The sequence below is a fragment of the Bubalus bubalis genome, chromosome 13, assembly GCF_019923935.1.
Source record: "Bubalus bubalis isolate 160015118507 breed Murrah chromosome 13, NDDB_SH_1, whole genome shotgun sequence".
Classification (NCBI taxonomy): domain Eukaryota; kingdom Metazoa; phylum Chordata; class Mammalia; order Artiodactyla; family Bovidae; genus Bubalus; species Bubalus bubalis.
The window spans coordinates 55,362,100-55,385,423 of NC_059169.1; the positions used below are offsets into that span (position 1 = coordinate 55,362,100).

Below are 23,324 nucleotides of genomic sequence, written 5' to 3' on the forward strand. Positions count from 1 at the left end.
GACCATGATGGCACTCCATTTCTTCTAAGGGATTCTTGCCCACAGTAGTAGATATAATGGTCATCTGAGTTAAATTCACCCATTCCAGTCCATTTTAGTTCGCTGATTCCTAAAATGTTGTTGTTCACTCTTGCCATCTCCTGTTGACCACTTCCAATTTGCTTTGATTCATGGACCTAACATTCCAGGTTCCTATGCAATATTGCTCTTTATAGCATCAGACTTTACTTCCATCACCACATCCACAACTGGGTACTGTTTTTGCTTTGGCTCCATCTCTTCATTCTTTCTGGAGTTATTTCTCTACTGATCTCCAGTAGCATATTGGGCACCTACTGACCTGGGGAGTTCATCTTTCAGTGTCATACCTTTTTGTCTTTTCATGCTATTCATGAGATTCTCAAGGAAAGAATACTGAAGTGGTTTGCCATTCCCTCCTCCAGTGGACCACGTTTTGTCAGAACTCTCCACCATGACCCATCCATCTTGGGGGGCCCTACAGGGCATGGCTCATAGTTTCATTGAATTAGACAAAGCTGTGGTCCATGTGATCAGATTGGTTAGTTTTCTGTGACTGTGGTTTTCAGTCTGTCTGCCCTCTGATGGAGAAGGATTTCTGTACACATTCACATATCTGTTTTGGAGAAAGAAGTTCTTCAAAAGTGTTATCAAGTGAACAAGACAGCAAACAAGCTCTAATGAAAACACAGCCCCACCAACGGGAGCAGGGGCATCTTCCCCATGCAGGTGTGTCTGTGACCTCCCTTCTGAAACTAGAAAACCAACCAGAGCACAACACTGCTTGCGAGCACACAAGCCCGGTGCGCCCACCCCCTCCACTCGCCGCCCGCTGCCGCTGGCCCCGGCTCTGTGTGGTCAGGCGGCCTGAAGGAAAGCTGGCCGGGGAGAGCACACTGGATGAAGGCTGGCTCACAGCTGGCCGTGCGCCACCCTGACCTGTGGATCGGCGGCCCTGCTCCTTTGCACTTAGAATCGCAATGGCAGTGACACAGGTTAAGAATCTGCTCGAAACTTGAGCAGCTAATGGACAGGAAGCCCTCAGGTCCCATGTGATTCGTCTGCTGAGAGTATATCTACTATGAACACAAATCTATGGTAGATGTCCTACAAGCAATGCTCCCAGCTACCTAATCCTAAAAACAGAGTAGGGGCTACTCTCTAGTAGTAGAAATGGGGCAGAAAACACATTCAAAATCTCAGTTTTTGCTGGTACTTGAAAATAGCTGTTTCAACGAGAAGACAGGCCAACAGGGTGGGCCATCCCACACCTTCCTCATCTCACCCAGCAGGCTCTCCGCTCACAGCATCCTCTGTGTGGGTGTGCGCCTCCCTCTCCTACGCGGCTCCCCAGCCCTGCCTCCTGGCCTGCAGCCTCAGGTCCCACATCTGCTCACAGGCATCGTCCGCTCAGCCTGAACTGGCCCCTGCACTCGTCCCCACACTGCACCCCTCCTCCCAGTGGCCCTTCCAACACGGGGACTGCCCCTCCAAGCTTACACAGCACCAGCGCCCAGTGGGGTCTGTATGCCCAGTCCACCCCCAGGTCACGGGCACCTTCCACGCTGGTCCTCAGCCCGCCCGCTCCCTCTGCCCACTAGCAGTGTGGTCCCCACGGGGAAACGACTTCCCTGTGGGTCGCCCAAGCCCATTCTTCACCTCACACACTGCAGCTGAAACAGCCTGTTCCCACTTCGAGGCACGGGCTGCACACAAAGAACGCCCTTCCATATTCTGTTGAGTGACTTGTTTACTAACTGCATGGCTGCTGATCAGTTTAAGTGAGAAAGCATTCCTAAGACTTCGGTGCGCCTCTCCTTGCACCGGGGATAAGACTACCTGAATTTGGGGCTCACTATTTACTTCTCTTTATCGTTCTACTGGTCTCGGCACATGGGACCTGAGACCATGCTTCTCTGAGGTCCATAAAGGAGTTCAGCCTCTGGATCACTTTCACAGACATCACACCGCAGTCAACGCCAGGCACCGTCCTCACAGACGATGCCACACCACAGTCAACAAACCAGGCACCATCCTCACAGACAAGGCCACACCCCAGTCAACACCGGGCAGTGGTGAACACCGAGAAGCACAGACAACACCTGTTGTTCATATGTGCCTGATGGGTGAGAGTGAGCCGGCTCTGGACTCGCTCTGCTCCTCACCTCCGTCAACCCCAAGGTCACTCTAGGGGGCACAGCACATGTCTGGCCTCTCGCACATTCACGGCACTTTAAAAAATATTTCTTTTCCAAATGGTACATTTTATGTCACCTGTTTTTTTAAAACCATAATGACAATTTAGAAAGCAAAAAATTCTTTTTCCAGTTACAATGCTGAAAACCTCTATGCCAACCTGTAGCTTCTTACTTGTTTTCACCTGGTTCTTGAACAGAAGACTCAGGTCCTCATGCAGTGGACACAGTCTTCCGTGCCGTATGCACGACACCAGAGTCCAAACAGGAACAAAAAGGAACACTCAGATAGACTCTCTCTCCCAAATTTAAGCCTCTGCTCCTCATATCTGGGTCTTTAACCCACTTTACTTTAGTGTGCAGAAGGGGACAGATCCAGGTTTCATCTCTTCCCAGTGGATGATTTATCGGGACAGCACCACTGAAACTGAGCAGTCCCTTCTCGGCCCTCACAGCTGCAGGGCTGTTGGCTGATGGTCAGGAAGCTGTAAACACACCGAGCCTGGCTGCAGCGCTGGGCTTGGCTCCACCATTCTGTGCCCCCTGTACCCCCACAGCATCGCTACCCGGTCCTAAATCCTCCAGCTTCCTGGGTAGTGGTCCCGACCGGACAAGCCCACCCTTCTGCCGCTGTTCTTGAGCCATCAGCTTCCACAGGAGATCACAGTCAGCCCATTAGGGTCAAGCCAACAAGTAAGGACATTACATTAAGTGTACAGATTGGAGAAAAATCGGTATTTTTATATCAGATCTTTCCTTCTGTAAATATGGTTCAGCCCTTCATTTACTTAGGACACTGAAATTAAACACAACATATTTTTTGAACAAGGTGCTTTGGGGGCGTCCCTGGTGGGCTCGGTGGTGAAGAGTACACCTGCCAGTGCAGGAGACGCAGGCCGACCCTGGATGCGGGAAGATCCTACGTGCCACGCAGCAGCTGAGCCCACGCCCCACAACTACCGCGCCTGCACCCTGGAGCCCGGGAGCCACAACTACTGGGCCCACGCGCCCTAGAGCCCGTGTTCACAAGAGAAGACACCGCAGTGAGAAGCCCGTGCACTGCAACCAGAGAAGAGCCCACAGCAACAAAGACCCAGCACCCCTCCAAAAAAGAGGAGGTGATCTTTCCTTCTGTAAATATCAAATAAATATTAAAAAAAAATTAAAAAATCAAAACTAGACAGACCAGTTTTGATAGGTACCTTCTACTTTTTTTTGCTGTAATACCATATTTACAGTGTTTTGGTCTGTTGGTGGTAAACAGAGATGGGTTAAATTTTTATATATTACTTATCCAAAAAAGATGCTAACTTTTGTTATCCAAGTACATAATAGTACACAGCACTGGAACAATAAATTTTATATATATGTGTACACACACATACACTGAAACAGTACATTATATATATGTGTGTACACACACACACAGTACCGTGACCAGCACTATGTGCCTCGGACATGTCATGAAGGTTCTAAGCCAATCAAATGCTGCAGATGGGAGTCTCATGAAGACGAAACCTCCGGTGACTCTGCTTGTCTGGTAAAGATGAGCACCCCCCACCCCCCCAGGTTGAGCGTGAGGACATGGTGATCTGGCGGATGGTCACAGTTTCCTGACTAACGCAAACTCTCAGAGCAACGCATGCTGGCACTCAACCCTGTAACAAATGAAACCACATTTGTTTGGCATTTTCCAGTTTATAGAGCACCTTCCAATGAGCTCTCTCTAAGAAGGCAAAGCTGGACCTTCTGGTGGTCACCACGTCACCTGGACAGGGCTGTCTGCCTAAGAACGAGACAACTCCGGAGAAAAGAAATGAGATACGAAAGGAGAAACCTTCTAAAACCACCATGCAGAAACTCACTCAACTCGGCTAACTGGCAACCAGGCCGACCGACCCCTGCACCTTGCAGTGTGGGACTTGACACACACTCCTTCTGCTGAAGCCACTAGGAGTCGGGCTCCCATGTGCCCTGAGGCCCAGACTGGTACGAACACTCCAGTCTCATGCCAGGGCCCTGGGCACTCCTCCCCACCCCAGCTTCCTAAGGAACCCGGGAGATGAGAACACAAGGCTGCCGGGCTGGGTCTGCGCCCCAGCAGCATCGCTCACCCCGACATGCTCTCAGACAAGACAGGTCACGTGCATGAGCCTCAGGTGTGCCCCCAAAGGTGGGAAAGCCATCCCATTCACGGGGCTGCTGGGAGAGTCGGGAGTTGTGTGCCAAGCAGCTGGACGGAGTCTGGCACCCAGTCCTCAGTGAACAGGAGCGACGTGCCTGCTCTCCACGAGACAGAGCACGAACCACGCCCCTCCAACTCCTGCCACCAGCTCGGATTCTCTCTGCAGTGACAATGGTTGGGGAGCAAGCATTGCCGTCATCTTACACCAGTAGTTTTCTTATCATAGAAAAATAACGAAAAAAAAACCCAGAGACGAACTCCAGTGGCCTTTTTCACCCCCACCTTCCCAGGAGGAACGCTGCTGGCAGGAGGACAATGAGCACATGTCAAGGACAGCTGGGGGCCGGAAGCGACCAGGCATTCCCGGCACCCGCCCCGCAGGAAGCCTCCACGCCAAGCAGAGCCGTTCAGGTTCACAGCCCCCAACTTGATACCTGTGCCCACCCAATGGCATACACAGGGCTCACACCAGACTCACAGTGTTGGGGACGTAGGGCAGGCCGTAGAAGCGCTCCTGGGTGTCCCTGAGGATGTCTGTGGTCGAGCTCTGGAGCGGATGCTTCCCGTGGTAGATCTGGTCCAGGGCGGCATAGAAGACCTGAGGGGCGTAGGTGCCGTTCAGTCTGGGCACCGCGCGCATCCGCCGCGTGGCAGCCGAGCTTTGAGGGGCGCGCAGCACAACAGCCAGGGGCCGCAGTGGGGCACGTGCTCATCAGTGTCGTGGACTGAGGCTATTCTGCATGTCATACCACATCAGTGATGAAAAGGGAAGCTCTCAACCTCCTCACGATTAAGAATATCAAAAAATCCTGAACCCTGTCTATAAGGTACTTTTTGTATAGTATAGCAAATTAAATTTGTGACCACAAAACTCTACATAGTTTTGGAAACATTTATAGTTGGAAACATGAAAAGTTCTCTTTGGCTTCTTCCTGGAATCCTGATATAATTAAGTGAGAGAAATGACAGGGTGAGGACCTATTTTGGTGACAAGAGGTAGCGGGGCGGGTGAGGGAGGAGGAAGCGGCTGTCACAAAGGATGGAGGAGCAGCTGCAGGAGTGTCTGGGGCCAGGACCAGGCCGACCCCACCCAGGGGTCCGGGCACATAGGACGCAGCTGCCGGGCGGGGCCACCCTGGCTTAACAAGGTGACCAGTAGGGAAGGCTCGCTTCCCACCAGGAGAGGACAGAGGCCACTGAAACCCGATAGGAGAACAAAGCCAAACTGCTGCTTATTTACCAAGTTCTGAAAACTGAATTTTGTACAAAAAATTGAAAGTGCTTTTTCTCTGCAACATTTAACTTGAATATTAAACACTGATGGAAGTTTACCTGAAGGAAACAAGTAGAAAATGTTTTATTTTCAAAGGAAAAAAATCCTGTCATGCAATTATGCTTCTGATATGTATCTTTCTGATTCAAAATTGGAATCTGCAGAGAATGTGCAGCTGTTGACCTAAAAGCAGTGAGGATCAGTTTGGATAAAAGAAAAAAGTTAAATGACCTCTAACTTCTGGCTTCATCTAGATATAGAATTATGGCTCTAAATTATAAAGTCAAGTTTAAACCTTCCCTGGAAAAACACAGACATTTCTTAAAGATAAATATTGCTTTGCTCTAACTGGCAACTTAAACATATACTAAATACAGCTCTTTCCATTCCATATTCTATGAAGAGTAACAATGCACAGAGAGACTCAGAGGGGCCCACATTACTGATCCACATTCATATTCCAACAGAATAAACCATTAGAAATTGAGATTCTTAAATTCTAACTTCAACTGTAGTGGGTTTTTCTGGCCCAATCTACAAACAAATTGGAATTCAAAAGTTTTGTTTTTTCAATTATGCCTTTCATAAACGAAAGACATAAGCATGGAATGATGTTTTTTAAAAACTGTAAAAACAGCAAAATAAATTTAGTGTGCATATGTTTCACACTCATTTGCTGATGAAGCAAACAAGGCTGAGCTATGAGCCCGCCAGGGGATCCTGTGTACCTGGGACCAAGAACCTCAGAGCCCCCCAAAACTGGGGCTGTTGTTAAAAGTAATGCACAGAAAGAAAAGCACAACTTAAAAAGCACTATAAGCTACTCGCTTAGAGCCCTGAGACAGTTCGTGTCCTCTTCCCTGGGCTGTCCTGCTGCTCAGGGTCGGCGGGGGCCTGTCCCCGCTGCTCAGGGACAGACGGGACAGGAGAGCAGGGGGAGACCCTCAGGGCGGGGACTTCCTCCCCTCCTCCTCCTCCAGCCCTCAGCACCCCTCCTCTTCCTCTCTCTTCTTGTTCTTTCTGGAGGATGGGAGATTGTACAAAATGTTGGTTTTCTCTTTTAAAAGAAAATCACTGGAACAAGTGTTGCAAAGGAGGCCAGGACACTGCCTTTTAAAAGGTTGGATGCCCATGACACACACATGTAAATCAAAAGACTGTTGCCAAGTAATGTAAACCTTTCAAATAATTCAGAAATCTTTTTCCAAATAGATATGATACAAAGAGACACTGAATAATGTAAATCCATGGTTTCATCTATAGCAACAGCATCTTCACTGAAATGTATGTTTTAAGGTCCAAAAAAACAAAGCTCATTCATTACTTTCTAGGGACTGGATTTGACAAAACTATAAAGCAATTTATAGTGACGACACTTTTAAGTAGGTACTGGATCATTATAAAGTGAATACTGCCTGAGATGAAAGAAGGGCATTTTGGTTGTGTTCACACAACTCTCAAGATTTGATGAAGAGGGAGAATTCTATAAACAATCTCAAAAATCACAAACACCCAAGGCATCTGGGATCATGCAGACCTGACGTCCAAATGGTTTAGGAAACTTGCAACACTGGCTTCAAATTTTATAAAAAAAACTAACACCTCTTACTGTTGAAACTTCTCATCTAAAAACACACATTTTTGAGAAAAACACAAAGTGAGGGAATTTATGGCAGTCCAGTAGGGCTCTGTACTTTCAGAGCCATGGGCTTGGGTTCAATTCCTGGTCAGGGAACCTAGATCCCGCAAGCTGCATGGTATAGCCAACAAAAATCGATAAATCACAGTAAAAAGAGATAGAGTGAACAGAGAGATCTAACTTGGTTTGCTGAAATGCACCATTCAGGAGAAGTCACGTAACTTTTCCATGCTTTGATTTTCCACTGAAATTGGGAAATAACCTTATTTGACTACCACTTCCTAAGGACGGTTGGAGGACCAAATGAGTCAAGGTCAGTCAAGTTCTTTGAACTCAGATGAAAGATCTTTTGGAAGCATAATTATTATAATAAATGGGTAGCACTGGCAAGAATTTCAAGTCGTACGTTTATTTTGAATAATGACCCTGGAAAACTTCAGAACAAAGGCACACACCCACCTGAAGCTGCATGTCGGCTGCGGCACAGACCTTTTTAGATTCACAAAGCCGAGACACCATATTTCTGGGCAGCAACTGAAAAAACAAAAGAATATGTGCACATGAGTAAATTGCGTAATAAGTCATTACACTATGAAGTATGAACTTCTGAGGCAGGAAAGTTAAGAGTAACATCAAATTAAAAAAATCAACTTCATTATGGTAAAAAAAACAACTTCATTATGGTTTAAAAATAACAACTTTGAAATATTTTTGTGGACAAGATAAAAGATGAATACACTCCACTGAATTTCAAAAAATCGTAACTGTCAAACAGATATTTGTACATGAAAATATACAATTGTAGGGAAATAAGACATTGGCACTGATCTTTAAAAATCTAGTTAAAACCTTAGGAAAAGTTACTGCTTTTTCCATTCCTGTGTTAGCAATGAAAGCCCACTCAAGTGCTCCGTTGACCTTTAAGAGCATACGGAGAAGACTCTTGAGAGTCCCTTGGACTGCAAGGAGATCCAACCAGTCCATCCTAAAGAAAATCAGTCCTGAATATTCATTGGAAGGACTGATGCTGAAGCTGAAGCTCTAATACTTTGACCACCTGATGTGAAGAACTGACTCATTGGAAAAGACCCCGATGCTGGGAAAGACTGAAGGCAGGAGGAGAAGGGGACGACAGAGGATGAGATGGTTGGATGGCATCATCGACTCAATGGACATGAGTTGGAGTAAACTCTGGGAGTTGGTGATGGACAGGGAAGCCTGGTGTGCTGCAGTCTATGGGGTTGCAAAGAGTCAGACACGACTAAGTGACTGAACTGAACTGATCTGAATGACTGACAACAGGAATCAAAGATGACAGAGCCAAGGGATAAGTCCTAGTCTGTGGAGCTTGCCAGTACTGGAGCTGAACTGACAGCCCAACAAATAACCACAATAATGAACTGCGTCTTTTTTTATTTTCCAACCTGCAAGAATTCCAGGGCTTGGAAACTCAGTATAATTAACGTCCCTACACAATTTAGGGCATCCTCTTGGGGCCTAGTTAGGCCTAATGGTAGAACATTGCATATTCTTGTAGAAATAAACAAGTAATAGTTGAAGAAGTAGTTTGGTCAACTAGTCTACTTTAAAATCACCAATACTGGTGCTTATTGAAGACAGCTGCCATTTTATACAACTCTATTTATAATCTAAATTAAAAGCCCTTCTAAAGAAAAACAAATCATGTAAGAGACTTGTGGCAGGTGACTCTGCACTGTGGCTGTAGAGACGAACCACCCATGAGTGGTAATGTGATCTGTCTGCTGGCAGGGGAGCAGGCCCCGCCCTGCGTGTGTGCATGTGTGTGCACACTGTATCTCTACATCCATATAGGTGTCTCTTCAGGGCCCAGGGCAGGACTGGCCCACAGCAGACACTCAGGACACACCTCAGGACAGGTGAACAAACACGAGTACAGCCATGACTGCTGCAGTGTGGGGTGAAGGCTCAGCCAGCCAGGCCACTCTCTTCTCTTTCCACTTGGCCACAAGAACAGCAAACCAGCCGAAAAATGCAATTTTCAGGAGTGAAGACGAAGCCTGGGGGAAGCTTAAGTGTGTAACTTCGGTGCTAGGTAAGGTCCTGGGTTTTCCCAACCTAAGCCAAGAGTTTCCTCCAACAGCATCTTAAGATGTTGAGGTTTAGTGACGTCAGACACGCGAGTGGCTTGCATCGGGAAGCTCTTGTCTCTTAAACCTTCCTTTATATCACGTGGACAGGATGGCTGCTGTACTTGGGTTTCTCCAGATTCACAAAGCTTTAATGGTCTTATTTTCATATTAAAAAAACAGTCCATGAGGAAGGACGGCATTTTCTCATTCATCAACAAACAATGGAAACTCCTGCGGGCAAGCGCAGCTTCCAGCCTGAGGGACAGAAAGTGTGTGTGTGGTGGAGGGGAGGGTGTGTGTGGAGTCCCAGCAGACCACCCCTGTTTGTGGACCAGAAACAGCTGGAGCCGCATGGGCTCCAGGAAGGAAACCAAGCGCAGGGCTCACGGCCCTCACGTGGAACAGCCTGAAGGGACACAGGGCAGAGTGGGACCTGCGACACAAACAGGCGAGAGGCGGACGCGAGGCTGGGGTTAGGGCAACCCTCATTTGTTTCAATAATTCAATATGAATCCCTCGACAATTATCTTTGTCCTTTGTGATTTAAAAATACTAGTGCTGAGATCCGGAAGAACCGAGATCCGGCTCTGCGTGACTCCAGCAGTGTCGATGCAGCCTGCTGGCGGTCAGCGCCAAGGCTGGGGTGTTCACCAAGACCCCACGGCCCACAGGGGCCGAGTTCCGTTCAGGTAACAACTTCCTCCAAATGCCTGGCTCAGACGTACGTTCTGGAGCCCCAGGGTGACCGCAGGGCACTCAGCCATCACAGACAGTGATGGGTCGGTTCTTGCAAACACATCCACACCCGCGTCAGAAGCTGTGTTTTAACCAGATCGCAGGTATTTCATGCATATTACAGCGTGAGATGCCCTTGGACAAACCAAGGTGAAGGTGAGCGAAATGAAACCGTCTGGACCTCACGAGCTGAACCACCGTGGGAAGGCAGAGCCTGGGGTGAGGCAGGGGCGGCCGCACTGGGGCCGGTGTTTTCCGTGGCTGCGTGTTTGTTTCCGACGGCAGGCACAGCTCTGGGTGTCCTGCTTTCTCACTTGTAAGATCAGGATTAAAAAAAAAAAGAAAACCACCGCAAAAAATGACTAAAGATTCAGTGAGTGAAAAGTGAAAGTCGCTCAGTCGTGTCCGACTCTCTGCGACCTCATGGACTAGACCCTGGGATTCTCCAGACCAGAATACTGACGCGGGTAGCCTTTCCCTTCTCCAGGGGATCTTCCCAACCCAGGGATCGAACCCAGGTCTCCCTCATTGCAGGCGGACTCTTTACCAAATGAGCTATCAGGGAAGCCCAATGATTCAGTGAGGTAACAGCTATTCAACTGAGTAAAAGTGTAGACTAACTGGAAGAAACTCATTCCCCCCAGGCAGCTCGGGTGTCTTCTAAACACTGCCAAAGGGGACCAGACAGGCAGGCCTGGCGGCCTCAGGGGGATGGCCCCCTCTTCCCTCTTCAGTGTCCAGGACTGGACGACAGCATCCCAGCTGCACAGAGCCTGTGGGCCCCAGCGAGGGAAGAGGCTGCTCACTTGCACTCTGGGAATGAACAGAGCTGCACCATCTGCGCCCGCACAAGGGAACAGAAACATGAAAATAATACTAGATTTCCCATTACATTCAGAAAGCACATTTTGGGGTAAGATTCTGAACTATTGTCAGAAGTGCAAGCGTGCTGGCAGACTTGGCCTGACTTGTGTCCTCTTGATGGTCCCCCGTGAGCCTGCCTTGTAAGCACGAAACCTCATAAATCTGCCAGGTATCTTCGCTCACTTGACAGCTCACCGGTCCGTCACATTACAAGTTCTGGCATCAAATTCTTACAGAGCCAAGTCATTGCGATTAAGTATCTGGCTTATTTATGAGCATTCAGAAAACATATTATGATAGAAGCTGTATAATATTCAAAGTGAAGATGTCCTCTGCACAAACCCTTGTTTTCCTACCACCGATGACCCCTGGGAACACGCTGGGTCTAAAAATGCAGGCGTGTTGAGGCACGGGCACTCCCAACAGCAACAGGCCTTCAGGCGGCCGGCCGGCCGGACACCGAGGGCGCCGCCCAGAGTCAGCAGCCTCCACGCGCAGCCGGGTCCCAGCTCTGCGCCAGGACCTTGGCATGTGTCTACGGCTGGGAAACAAGCTGATGCGGCGTCTCAAGCTGCCCGCTTTGCTACACTGCCGGGGCCCAAAGAGACCGAGTCTCAGCTCCAAACCCAGAGCAAAGGGCATCGCCTCTTACTTGAATTCACTGGTGTTTTCTGACAAACTGAGATGATACACGAGGAGAGGACCTTTAGAAATGCTTACACAGCGTCAGCAAAGGCCCAGAGGAACACCCACTGCAGCCACGTGGCTCTCACAAAGTCTGCGAGTCAACATGGAACAACACTGTGACGTGCAAGAGTCTAGCTTCCATTTTTTCTAAAAAAAATTCCAATGATACTTTGTTTTCAGTTTGCATATATTACTAAATTTGACTAGAACTTCTGATGTGAGTAGGGAGCTATTAGTTTTTAATTTCTGTTTACTTTATATAAAAGAGCAGACAAGTCTCAGATGAGCGCTGGCTGACCTAGGCCACCTGTGCATGGCGGTGGGGCTGGGGTCAGACCCGTCTCTGCCCTCCGGTTCAATGGTCTTGTCTAGACATACCTGAGAAGCATTAAAGCTGAAAAGAAGAAACATTTCAAAACAACTTAACTTGCCAAAAGGAATTCAGTTCTGACTGCTCTATAATTTTTACCTTCAGTCCGTGTTCACTTCTCCTGGGAGGATGACAAGAGAAGATTTATTACAAGGCGGTGTGACTCCCTGGAAACAGATCTGAGGCAGTTTTAGCCTCGGGCTGACTCACAAACGAAGGCAACAGGCTCAGGCTCGTGATGACGCAACACTCAACAGGCCACAATGCAACAACGGACCTGCACTCTGAGCAACACAACTCGAGGGCCTGGATTTGTGAAGCGTGCTGTACCTGCACTCAGAAACACAATGCAAGGGTCTCAATTTGTGAAACATGCTGTGTAAGAAGCACAAACCGTTTCCTACGACATGAAGAGACTTTTAACTAGGGAAAACTGGAAAAAGAAAACACCCACAATGTTATCATACTGGCTTGAGTATTACTGGGTGACCTCTGACAAATTACTTAACCTCAGTTTCTACAAAGTATGGATAAATTATGTGCCACCTACTTCACCCATTGCTGGACAAATTAAATAAGAAAAAACCACAAAATAACGTTAATTTCTATTATTTACTGCTTGATAAATATTTTCTAAGAAAGATAACTAGAGCAAGAAACGTTTCAGTACGGCTAACAGACAAAATTATGGGAAAAGTGTAGCTTCTCTTGAATTGACAACATCTCTGGTGATCAGTAATATGGCTAGAGGTTACAAAGGTTACAAAGCCACCAGAAAAAAAGAAGACACTCTTCTAAGACAAGAAGCAGTATGAAGATCAAGAGGCTAACACCTGAGGAAGAAAGGAATGGCTCAACTCTATGAATCCAACAAAATATTCCCAAATAGAGCAAAAGTCAATTAAATTACTTGTAGGGCACTGACATTACTCTGTGTACACCGTAACCCCGGACACACGTCATTATACATTTCTCCAGACCCACAGAACAGACACTGTGGACTCGGGGAGACAGTGACGCGCCTGGGTAAGTTCATCCCGCCTTTCCACGCCCCTTACCCCATGGGGATGCTGACCACGATGAGGAGGCTGTGCGTGAGTGGGGACAGGGGTGGCAAGTCTGTATACTTTCCCCTCAATTTTGCCGTGAACCTAAAATTGCTTTAAATGAAGTCTCAACAATTAAAAATAAAAGAGACAAAACTAAGAGGAAAAATGATATAAGCTGTGTCCTAGTGGAAGCCTTCTTTCCATCTCTCAGTCTTTTGCTAGGTCACAGAAGTTAGCTGTCAAAAATCTAAACAACACAACTGAAAGGAGAACTTAACAGAAGGGCACGAAACCCCAAGCTCAACAGTTAGAAAATACACAGTGTCCTCAAGCACAAGCAAAACATTTCAGAAACTGATAACACACTGGGCCATAAAGTAAGTATCAATAAAATGCAAAAAGCAATACCAGTTGCACTAATTGGACATCAATAATAAAAAGACTGGGCTTCCCAGGTAGCTCAGTGGTGAAGAACTTGCCTGCCAATGCAGAAGACACAAAGATGTGGGTTTGATCCCTGGGTCGGGAAGATCCCCTGGAGAAGGAAATGCCAGCCCACTCCAGTATTCCTGCCTGGAGAATCCCAGACAGAGGAGCCTGGCATGCTACAGTCCGTGGGGTCACAAAGAGTCGGACAAAACTGAGCACAGACACAGTGACAAAAAAAAAAAAAACTCCTCTGCAAAGATTTAAAAAATTTAAACTACACTTTGAAACAACCCAAAGAGGAAATTACAGTGGAAATAAGCAACATTAGAAATATTTTGTATGAAAATCATGGCATGCAGCTAAAATACTGCGTCAGTTCAGTTCAGTTCAGTGGCTCAGACGTGTCCGACTCTTTGCGACCCCATGAATCGCAGCACGCCAGGCCTGCCTGTCCATCACCAACTCCCGGAGTTCACTCAGACTCACGTCCATCGAGTCAGTGATGCCATCCAGCCATCTCGTCACATAGTTTAAATTTACAGCATTAACGTGTAAACGCGTGTCAGATAAAATCGAAACCTAGTCAGCTAAGTGTCCACCTTAAGAAAGTGAGGGAAGAAGGCAGAGAATAATCATAAAAACAGAAACAGTAACTGAAACAAACAAGACAGGGAGCGTAAACAAGGCGTCTGTTGAGCTCTCGGCAACGACTCCTGATACTAACAATGACACCAAGCTTCTGCAAGATTAGCAGAGAAGAAAACGAGAGGAGAGTATTAGGAATGAGGCAGACAGAAGCGCAGGACCTGAAGCATGAAAGAGGCTGTAAATACCTTTATGCCAATAAACTCGAAAACTTGGGTTGACAGATACATTTCTGGAAAATTACAAGTTAGCAAAGTTTACTTCAGAATTAAAGAAGGCCAAAGAGTCCTGTGACTATGAAGGAAATCAGTCATTTAAGAAATCTTCCCACAGAGAAAATGACAGACCCTGAACGGTTTTATAGATGAATTCTGACCAAGTTTCGCAAAACAGATTATTACTATTTCATAAAAGTGCCCGTAAGGAGGAGGAGGAGCTCTGCAGCCCATCTTATGAAACGGGATCTACTTAATGCCCACACCATGAGAGTGAGAGGACCCAGAAAACCACAGCCAATACCTCACCAGCCCAGATGCAGAAGATCCTCCAGACCCAAAATATGAGCAAACCAAAGCCAGTGCTGTGTTACAAGAAACAAATAACAGTAAGTTAGAACCGGCGTCATCCAGTCCTGGCATGTGTGTTACAAAAAATAAGCTAGGACCAATGTCGCCCAGTCCTGGCATGTGAAGGGGGCCTAGCATTAATACCAACATTCATGACATACCTAGATAAACAGAAAAGAACCACCCAATTACCTCAAAAGATGCAGAAAAATGCAGTAACTCTTGGGCTTCCCTCGTGGCTCGGTGGTAGAGAACCCACCTGCCAAGGCAGGAGATGCAGGTTCGAGCCCTGATCCAGGAAGATCCCGCATGCCACGGAGCAAATAAGCCTGCGGGCCACAGCTATTGAGCCTGTGCTCCAGAGCCCAGGAACCACAACTCCGAGCCCACGCGCCTGGAGCCCGAGCTCCACAGCAAGAGAAGACACCGCAGTGAGAAGCCCCAACACCGCAACTAGACAGGAGCGGAGCCCCCCTCGCCACAACCACAGAAAAGCCCGTACAGCAACGAAAACCCAGCACAGCCAAAAATAAGCAAACAAAATTATTTGTTAAAAAGGGTTCCACCAGGAAAAGCAAAGCAAAAAAACAAAAACTTTCAGAGGCATCTCCTTTCCGATCCTTTCCGAGAAGAAACCACTGAACTGAAATCAGCTTTGTTTTCCCTCTACTGCTCCAGGTCATACTTTTTCTGAGACGACACAGGGCAGTTCTATCCTGTTCCTCTACATGGTGTCCTTCAAATATTGTAGGACAGACTGCAGCTTCTTCTTCTGGTCTAAAACCTGATTCTTACATCATTCCTAAGAGGAAAGTTCTCAATTTTACACGAAGTGGCAGCCTCTTCTCAGGGTGCTTTCTAAGTCACCTATGTTCCTGTCACCCCACGAGGAACAGAAGAGCCCCCATAGCCTGAGATGCACTGAGGGGTGCTGGGGGGAGAGGGACCAGACAGAGGGGTCAGGGAAGGGCAGGCCTGCAGAGGGGCGGTGCGCTGCCGGGCTGCAGGGACAAGGACCCAGCTGCCCTCACTCCGGCTCCTGGCACAGAGCGTGTAAACCCTGGGGACTACCGAGGGGAGTGAGTGGGCATCAGGGACTCAGAACGAGCCCCTTCACCCGCGGGGCAGCGAGGCTATGCTCACAACGACCAGACTGCAGCCATGACACCAGCGGCTCCAGCCTGACTAGCACTGACCTCTGGCTTCACGATTATTCCAAGACCCGCCTCAAGAGCAGGAGGAGCCCCGCTTCTCCTACCAGTCAGGGAATCAGAGTAACTACAGCTTGTTCTGCCTGCGTGTGAGCAGAAGACTAACACTGTCAGTAAGAAGCTCCAGCCCCATCTCCACTCCGAGAGGACGGCGCCCTGGATCAGTGTGAGACGTTATGGAGGACGGACCCCGGCCCTGATCCCGCAGAAACAACGCCGGCGCACAGGGGCCTGCAGGTAGTTCCCTGCAGGCAGCCCTTTAGCAGGGCTCTCCGCAGGGACCTCACGCCCTGTCCCCGCAGCAAAGCGACCCTATAGCTCACCTCCAGCCCCAGAGCACCTTTCCCATCTTTGGATTACGCAATGCCTCCCATAACCTGCTGCTTCTTTCCTTAAGAAGGGGAAATGAAGAACAAGGAATAGACAGACGACTAGATCACTTTCCCTTCAGGAGCCTTGTGAGCAAAGACTGTGTAAACAGTCTAAAGAGAGACTGAGAGGAGTCCACCAGTCTGCACACGGGGGCGGAAGCAGGGCTGGCTCTGACTCTGACCCCTACCTCAAAGATTAACTGAGATCACTCCCCTCCCTCCCTTCAGAAACCCTCACAGCTGAGCAGACTCTCTGGAGGGGGTTCTGGGACAGGAGTCCGCCTTCCCCCAGGCTGCTGCCTCCTGATTAAAGCAACCTTCCACTCCCACCAGCACTTGTCTCTGAGCTGCGGAGCAGCCGAACCAACCGCAGCCAAAATATGGAAGCAACACAGGTGTCCATCAGCAGAAGAAAGGCTGACCATCTTGGTGTGGTCCACCCACACAAAGATGGCAACCCAGCCTTAAAAGGAAAGCTGTTCTGACACAGGCCACCGCTGGGATGAACCTTGCAGGCACTGTGCTAAATGAGATAAACTACAAGAGACAAATGCTGCATGATCCACTTCAGTGAGGTCCACAGAAGAGTCGGACTCCTGGAGACAGAGCAGACTGGCGGCTGACAGGGCTGGGGAAGGGAGAAGAGACTCAGTGTCTGATGCGCACAGCCCCAGCTCTGCAGGATGGACAGTGTCTGGTGGGGGTGGTGGTTGGTGGCGAGAGGGGAGCATGGCTCCTGGGCGCACTGACCCCAAAACATCGCTGACACGCAGTTAACCTGGCGTGTTTTACCTCCTGTGCATTTTGCTAGGATGGAAAGGACCTGTGTGTGGAGATGTCTAAGGGAGGACAGAGCCGTGCTTCCAGACAAGCAGGCCATTCACAGATAACCTTGCGCTAGACAGCAGCATCTGGAAGGGGTCAGGCTGCAGGCCACAGCCTACAAGCACAGAAAAGGAAGACACCCCAGCTCCTCAGACACCACAGGCCCCGCAACACAGCCCACGGGCACCAAGATCGAAGGAGCTTCCTCCCGATTGCCGAGCCGCAGTGGGTTCATCACGTCTAAAAACCTGGACCCTTTCATATGAGCTGCCACCAAATCTGTATTTCTGCACTACTGGTTTTAAGATTAATTTGCAACAAGCCCTGCTGCAGCCCTGACACTGTCAAGACAGTCTGAACCTTGAATGAGCAGCCCTGGGGTTTGCTTCCTCTGGCAGCTGTGAGCCACCTGTGGACCTGAGAGGCATACTTCTAATTCCTCGACCACAGGAACCTGCTGGCTCTGGGATGCTGAGTTCAGATAAAAGACTGGGAGGGGTTAATAAGTCACGGAGACGTAACCCTGACTCTGAGAGCCTCTGGATGCACCAGGCGGCCAGCGGGGAGACCAGCGGGGCAGGAAACGAAGCACAAAGATGCACCCACAAGTGCTCTTCCGGGCCTTCATGTTATTTATCTACAGAGGCCTAGATTTGGAGGAATGAACTCTTGCCCTTGGGCGAGACCTGCCCTTGGAATGAAAATATCCAGCCACTTGGCGTTTAATCAGCGACGGGAAGAGCAAGCCCCCCGAGCACCTGTGCCCTGTGCCTCTGGCGGGCTCGCCAGTCTCCATGGAATCACAGGATGGTTTCCTGCTGTGGAGGCTGTGTCTGTGACCCCTCAGCCCGCTGGGTGTCCCTCCTGAGTCTGAGCCTGGAATTAATCCAGAGCAGCTTGCTGCTTTCCTCCGGTCTCATCTCTGAAGAGGAGTTGTGGACTTCACTTCATACTCTTTTCTTGAAGCGATCTTATTCAAAAATGGTTCTTCTGACTGAAGAATTCAGGATTAAAATAGGAACTTTTCAGAGATGGTACATCACCCTCCAAGCAGGGGTTCTAGCCCTTCTTTGTTTTCCTGACTGTTCTGGAAAGGGACAACAGTAATTGTAAACTCATTATCTGTGGTGAATTTCAGCCTTACTCTGAAGGGTCTACGCTGCTCAGCTGCAGTTGCCCTTCGTGCGTGTGTCCAGGCCTCTTACAAGCCTAAGCTCCTCAGACAGCTCCTTTCCTGCTGCCCTTGGTTTCTTAGACACCTCTGCACGGCTCTCAGGGGCCACCTCTAGTCTCCTCACCCTTCGCCGGCCACCCCCACACCACTGTCCCTCAGTGTCCACCGATTCAGGCTTCAAGGAGGAGCGCAGTCAGGTCTCCTCCCCATTCCCAGCCCCCAGTGTGGAGCCGCGGTGGACATGCTGCCAGGCGAGGGGCTACGTGCGTCTGTATTCTTGGCTGAGTTTACATAATCCCCAGCGCAACTCTCTGCAGGCTGATGAACAGGTAGCTGACTGGATTACTAATCCTTCTATTTTGTCCTTTTAACAAACTCAAATAGAGTACGATAGAGAGCTCTCCAGAACTCAACCATTACCCTACACTGACAATAACAGACACAACAAAGTCCAAAGAATAGACACGGCCAACTCACATCATGCATCCAGAGATACAACTGGAAAGAGAAGTCACAAAGGTGGCTTGGACCCTTTTACTGATTCTGCCCAGTTCTTCAATTTCTTTTGTGTTTGGCACAATTCTAAATGCTGACAATTCTACAAATAAAGACCTATAATAAATTTTAAATTAAAAAAAAAAAACAAATTAGGATTTGATAGGCTCTCCTGTGAGCACGGAGAGGGCAATGGCACCCCACTCCAGTACTTTTGCCTAGAAAATCCCATGGACGGAGGAGCCTGGTGGGCTGCAGTCCATGGGGTTGCTAGAGTTGGACATGACTGAGCAACTTCACTTTCACTTTTCACTTTCATGCTTTGGAGAAGGAAATGACAACCCACTCCAGTGTTCTTGCCTGGAGAATCCCAGGGACGGGGGAGCCTGGTGGGCTACCGTCTATGGGGTCGCACAGAGTCGGACACGACTGAAGCGACTTAGCAGCAGCAGCAGCCTGTGAGCATAGATGCTTAGTTTTGCTATGTAAAGATTTCCTACAAACAACTGAGTTCCAAATCCAATGGACTTATCATCTCTTTTCCTAATTCATTTCATTGCTTTAACTGCACTGCCTGTTACATAATATATAAAATGCAACAGATATATTTTAAAAAGTTAAGTAAATAAATGCTGAGGATTCAAAGATGAACGCGACTATATCCAGGCACTCAGGGAGGTGCAGACTGAGGGGACACATACCTAATGAAGCAGCACGCCATCAAAGCCCCGAGAGGACGGGGGCGCGCGGACAGGAAACACGTGATGCTAACCGCCAGCTCAGAGCTAACTCGCTGCAGAGCATGGTTCCCTTAACCCTCCTCTACGGAAGTAAAATCTCTAACACGACAAGGTGCTAGTTAAACCTGTGCCTGGTAGCTTGGTGGGAAGCAATCCACCTGCCAACGCAGGAGATGCAGGAAAGGCAAGTTCAATCCCTGGGTGAGGAAGATCCCCTGGAGAAGGAAACGGCAACCCACTCCAGTATTCTTGCCTGGAGAATCCCATGGACAGAGGAGTCTGGTGGGCTACAGTCCAGGGGGGTCGCAAGAGTTGGACACGACTGAGCGACTAGACGACAACAACTAGAACCTAAGGGATTTTCAGACTTGGCCTCATACAGATGCTAACTAAACGTATTAGGGAAATATGACATCACAGTTTATGAAACAACAGATTCAGACGGAGAAACAAATGTTCAGAAGCAGAAAGGGCAGGAAGAGCAGAAGTTCCCCGAGGTAGCACTGAGGCTCCGTGGACGGCCTGTCGCCTCTGGAGACAGGACGCAGTGCTTCCGAGGGGGATGGTGTGTGGACCAGACACAGCACCGCCGGTGCACGACAAGGGCAGCTGCCTGTCCCCCTCACGGCACAACAGCGACAAATGGAGGGAGCGAGTCAGGAATCAGGAGGAGGAGTCTGGTTTGGAGAAGAGCCTGAAGAGGCAGCAAGCGTTCGGTGCCGGCCGGCGGGTCCCAAGAGCTGCCCCTACCACACCCAAGGACACGCACGCATCAGCCCTACCTGGCCTGTCTGATAGTGTCGGGCAAACTGGTGAACCACCCGGTAATCGTTGGCAAAATACTCCATCAGGATAGACGGGACCTCGGCGAAGTCCGTGGGGCACCTGGTCCCTGGAAGGGGCGAGAGGAGAGGTCGGCAGGAATCGTGGCAGTATGTCAGCGTCACCACAGGCGCTCGTTTACACTTTTATTTGTACTTCTGGTGAACTACGATAGTCTTTAATTCATTAAATCAATATTTTACTTCTATAAAATTATTGCACATATTTGCAGGAAAGTTTGTACTCATCTCATACATTTTCCCATGTATCAGAAGCAAAACAAAATATTTGCACAGCTGGGTAAAGCACTTGTAAAGCAACAGCTCACACCCTCTACAAACAAAACCGTCTTCAGCTCCGCCAGGCTACACCTGGCACACGAATTACAACACTCTTACAATGAACGCATTCTAATTGAACGCACTGAATTCCATCACCAAAAGCCAGTATCCCTCATTCCTTTTAAAGGTATTTTATCTACTATTTCTGGAACAAAGTCAACCCTCAATATAGAAAGGCAACATTTCAAACTCAAAATTACTTTAACAAATCCTATAAGAACGTGTTGGCGGCACTTTATGATTCTGTCCAGACCATCTGCAGTCTTTTCAAAATATCTCCTCCTCCCCCAAATACTGTGTGTGTAAAGTTAGCTGCTGAATACTAAGAACCACACCTGCCCAGGTGGTGCAGGGCTGACCCGTCTGATGGCAAGCTTAGAGAGGATGACGAGGGGGGCTGTCATCAGCAGGAAAACCACGGCTTTATGCAGGGGACGCAGAAGAGAGACAGTAAGGGCCTGGCCATGCCTTTTAACATGCCCTGAAGTTTTCTGACTGGTTTTGGATAAAAAGAGGCCGTGTACATTCACTTGTTCACTTGCTAAGCCTGTGCTGGAGCTGAGAAGGCGTGCTTGTTCACACACACAGCCACTGACGTAAATTCCACGTGAAACACAGCAGAATGTAAAATGGTACAAACTGGAGAGACAGGCACTCAGACAGCCTTGGTGAGAACTGTCGTCATGGACGGAAAAAATGTATGAGGGTTGGGTCGGATCACAGGTGGAAGGACAAGAAGAAGCCACCTGATCAATGACCACAGGTTTTCTAAACAAAAGGCTTTTTTCCAACTAAGATGAAAAGCGTGTATTTAAAGAACTGCAATAAACGAAGTCCTACTGAGTGAGCTCCTGCTCACCAGTGACATGCTGGTATCGAGTCCGTCCCAGCATCGAGTGCATGGCATGTCCCATCTCATGGAAAAGGTTCTCCATCATCCCAGGAGTCAATAGTGTGGGCAGGTTTCTTGAGGAATGGGGCAGGTTCAGCATGAGGACCACCACGGGGAGCTGGTAGTCCCCATCTTCCTTTAAACGACCTCCTCGGATGGTGAAGTGGCAATCCTTTAAGAAAACAAGACCAGTGAAGAAACGATCAGAAGCTAAAAGGTAAGCAAGTCTTAATGAATGCAAAGTTCTATCAAAATGAGTGAGTACAAGTGTTACCTTAATTCTGTTCTTTTATTTATACTTTTTTCCCAACACTTTCTCCTTTGCTGAAATGTTACTTTCTTAAAAACACCAATAATACTCTGAGCTCATGTTGACACTCATTCATTCACTCCAAAGACATGCTGAGCTGACGTTCCAGGAGCTGAAGACACGGTCACCACTGAGCTCAGACGCTCGAGATGCTCAGGGCAGGGAGAAAGGCAGCCACGGGGGGAGGGACACTGGTGTTAACAGCCCCTTCTGTGGCCAGCGATGAGACAGGCCACACACCCCACCACCGTCTCCATCGCCCGAAGTGACGAGCTCTCAACTGTCACAAAGCACGGAACCTGAGTCACTTTCTCAGTCCACATACAAAAGTTGATCATTTCTTCTCACATAAACCTACGAGGCAGGTATTTCATTTCCCAAATGAGAAAACAAATCAAGTCTTGGAAATACTAAGTCATGTGTCCAGGGACACACAGCTAGGGCTGTGGCACCTCAAACCTGAACCCAGGTCACAAACCTGGACTCTCCAGCCTTTCAAGCACAGTGAAGGAACAGAGGATGCAGCGGCCAATGGCCCTGACTCGGGTCCTGCCGTGCAGACCTGCTGGCCACATCTCCTGAGAACTGGTTACCTCCACCAGCCTCCCCTCCACCGTGTCAAATGCCAGAGCATTAACTAGTCTGTTATAACCGCTGTGGAAACTGTGGATCACTATTAAATACAAGGTACCATTATTTCTGTTATAACTTTATAATCTGAATTCTTGACAGTTCCAGTCCAACTGCTCAGAACTGCTGAAGCTGACTGATCTGGAAACCTGGCCTGTGGTTTCACACAAGGAGCAACTGGTGGTTGACAAGGTTCCTCAGAGACACACCTTGTGCAGTGTTAGAGCAGGCCCATGCCGCGTACGGACAGCTCCAACCCCCGCACCTCTGACTGTGTGACTCTAGGCAAGTAACCTCAGCTCTCTGGCCTCAGTGTCCTCATCTCATCAGGACTGAGTTCAAAAGGCTGAGGGAAACTTTCAAAGCGGTGCATGAGAAGGGCTCAGGCACTGGCAGGCACACAGACAGGCTCCTAAAACAGCACTCATCACTACAATCATTGCTACCGCGACCCAGATGAAAACAGCAGATACACATTTCTGTAACTACCTCGTAACTTCTGCCGTCTTTAAATTCTACCCAATTTCAAACATGCATATTTAGTCACCACTGTTAATGTCTTTTAAACATTAGTAACTACAAAAATGAGAGCTAAAGTTAACATTAATACACATTAGCTACTGATCACTCTAGAGAGACTGGTTTGTAAATAAAGCATCACCTGGTGTGGTTTGTCTGCTCGCTGAAAAAAGTCACAGTAAATGTACCCCAGCAGTCCTTCTGATTCATGAACCACGGCCTAGGAAA

General features: G+C 48.5%; 1 protein-coding gene across 1 annotated transcript in view; it reads right to left on the bottom strand.

The window, feature by feature from the left end:
* LOC102406548 (mitochondrial intermediate peptidase) overlaps positions 1 to 23,324 on the bottom strand; it is an 85,250-nt gene that overhangs the window by 31,439 nt on the left and 30,487 nt on the right. Inside the window, exons 12-16 of the mRNA XM_006070947.4 lie at positions 23,239 to 23,316; positions 21,605 to 21,809; positions 20,365 to 20,474; positions 7,770 to 7,844; positions 4,877 to 4,996 (exon numbers count right to left, since the gene is read on the bottom strand). Of these exons, the coding sequence (XP_006071009.4) occupies positions 4,877 to 4,996; positions 7,770 to 7,844; positions 20,365 to 20,474; positions 21,605 to 21,809; positions 23,239 to 23,316 (588 nt within the window). The remainder of the gene's footprint in view (positions 1 to 4,876; positions 4,997 to 7,769; positions 7,845 to 20,364; positions 20,475 to 21,604; positions 21,810 to 23,238; positions 23,317 to 23,324) is intronic.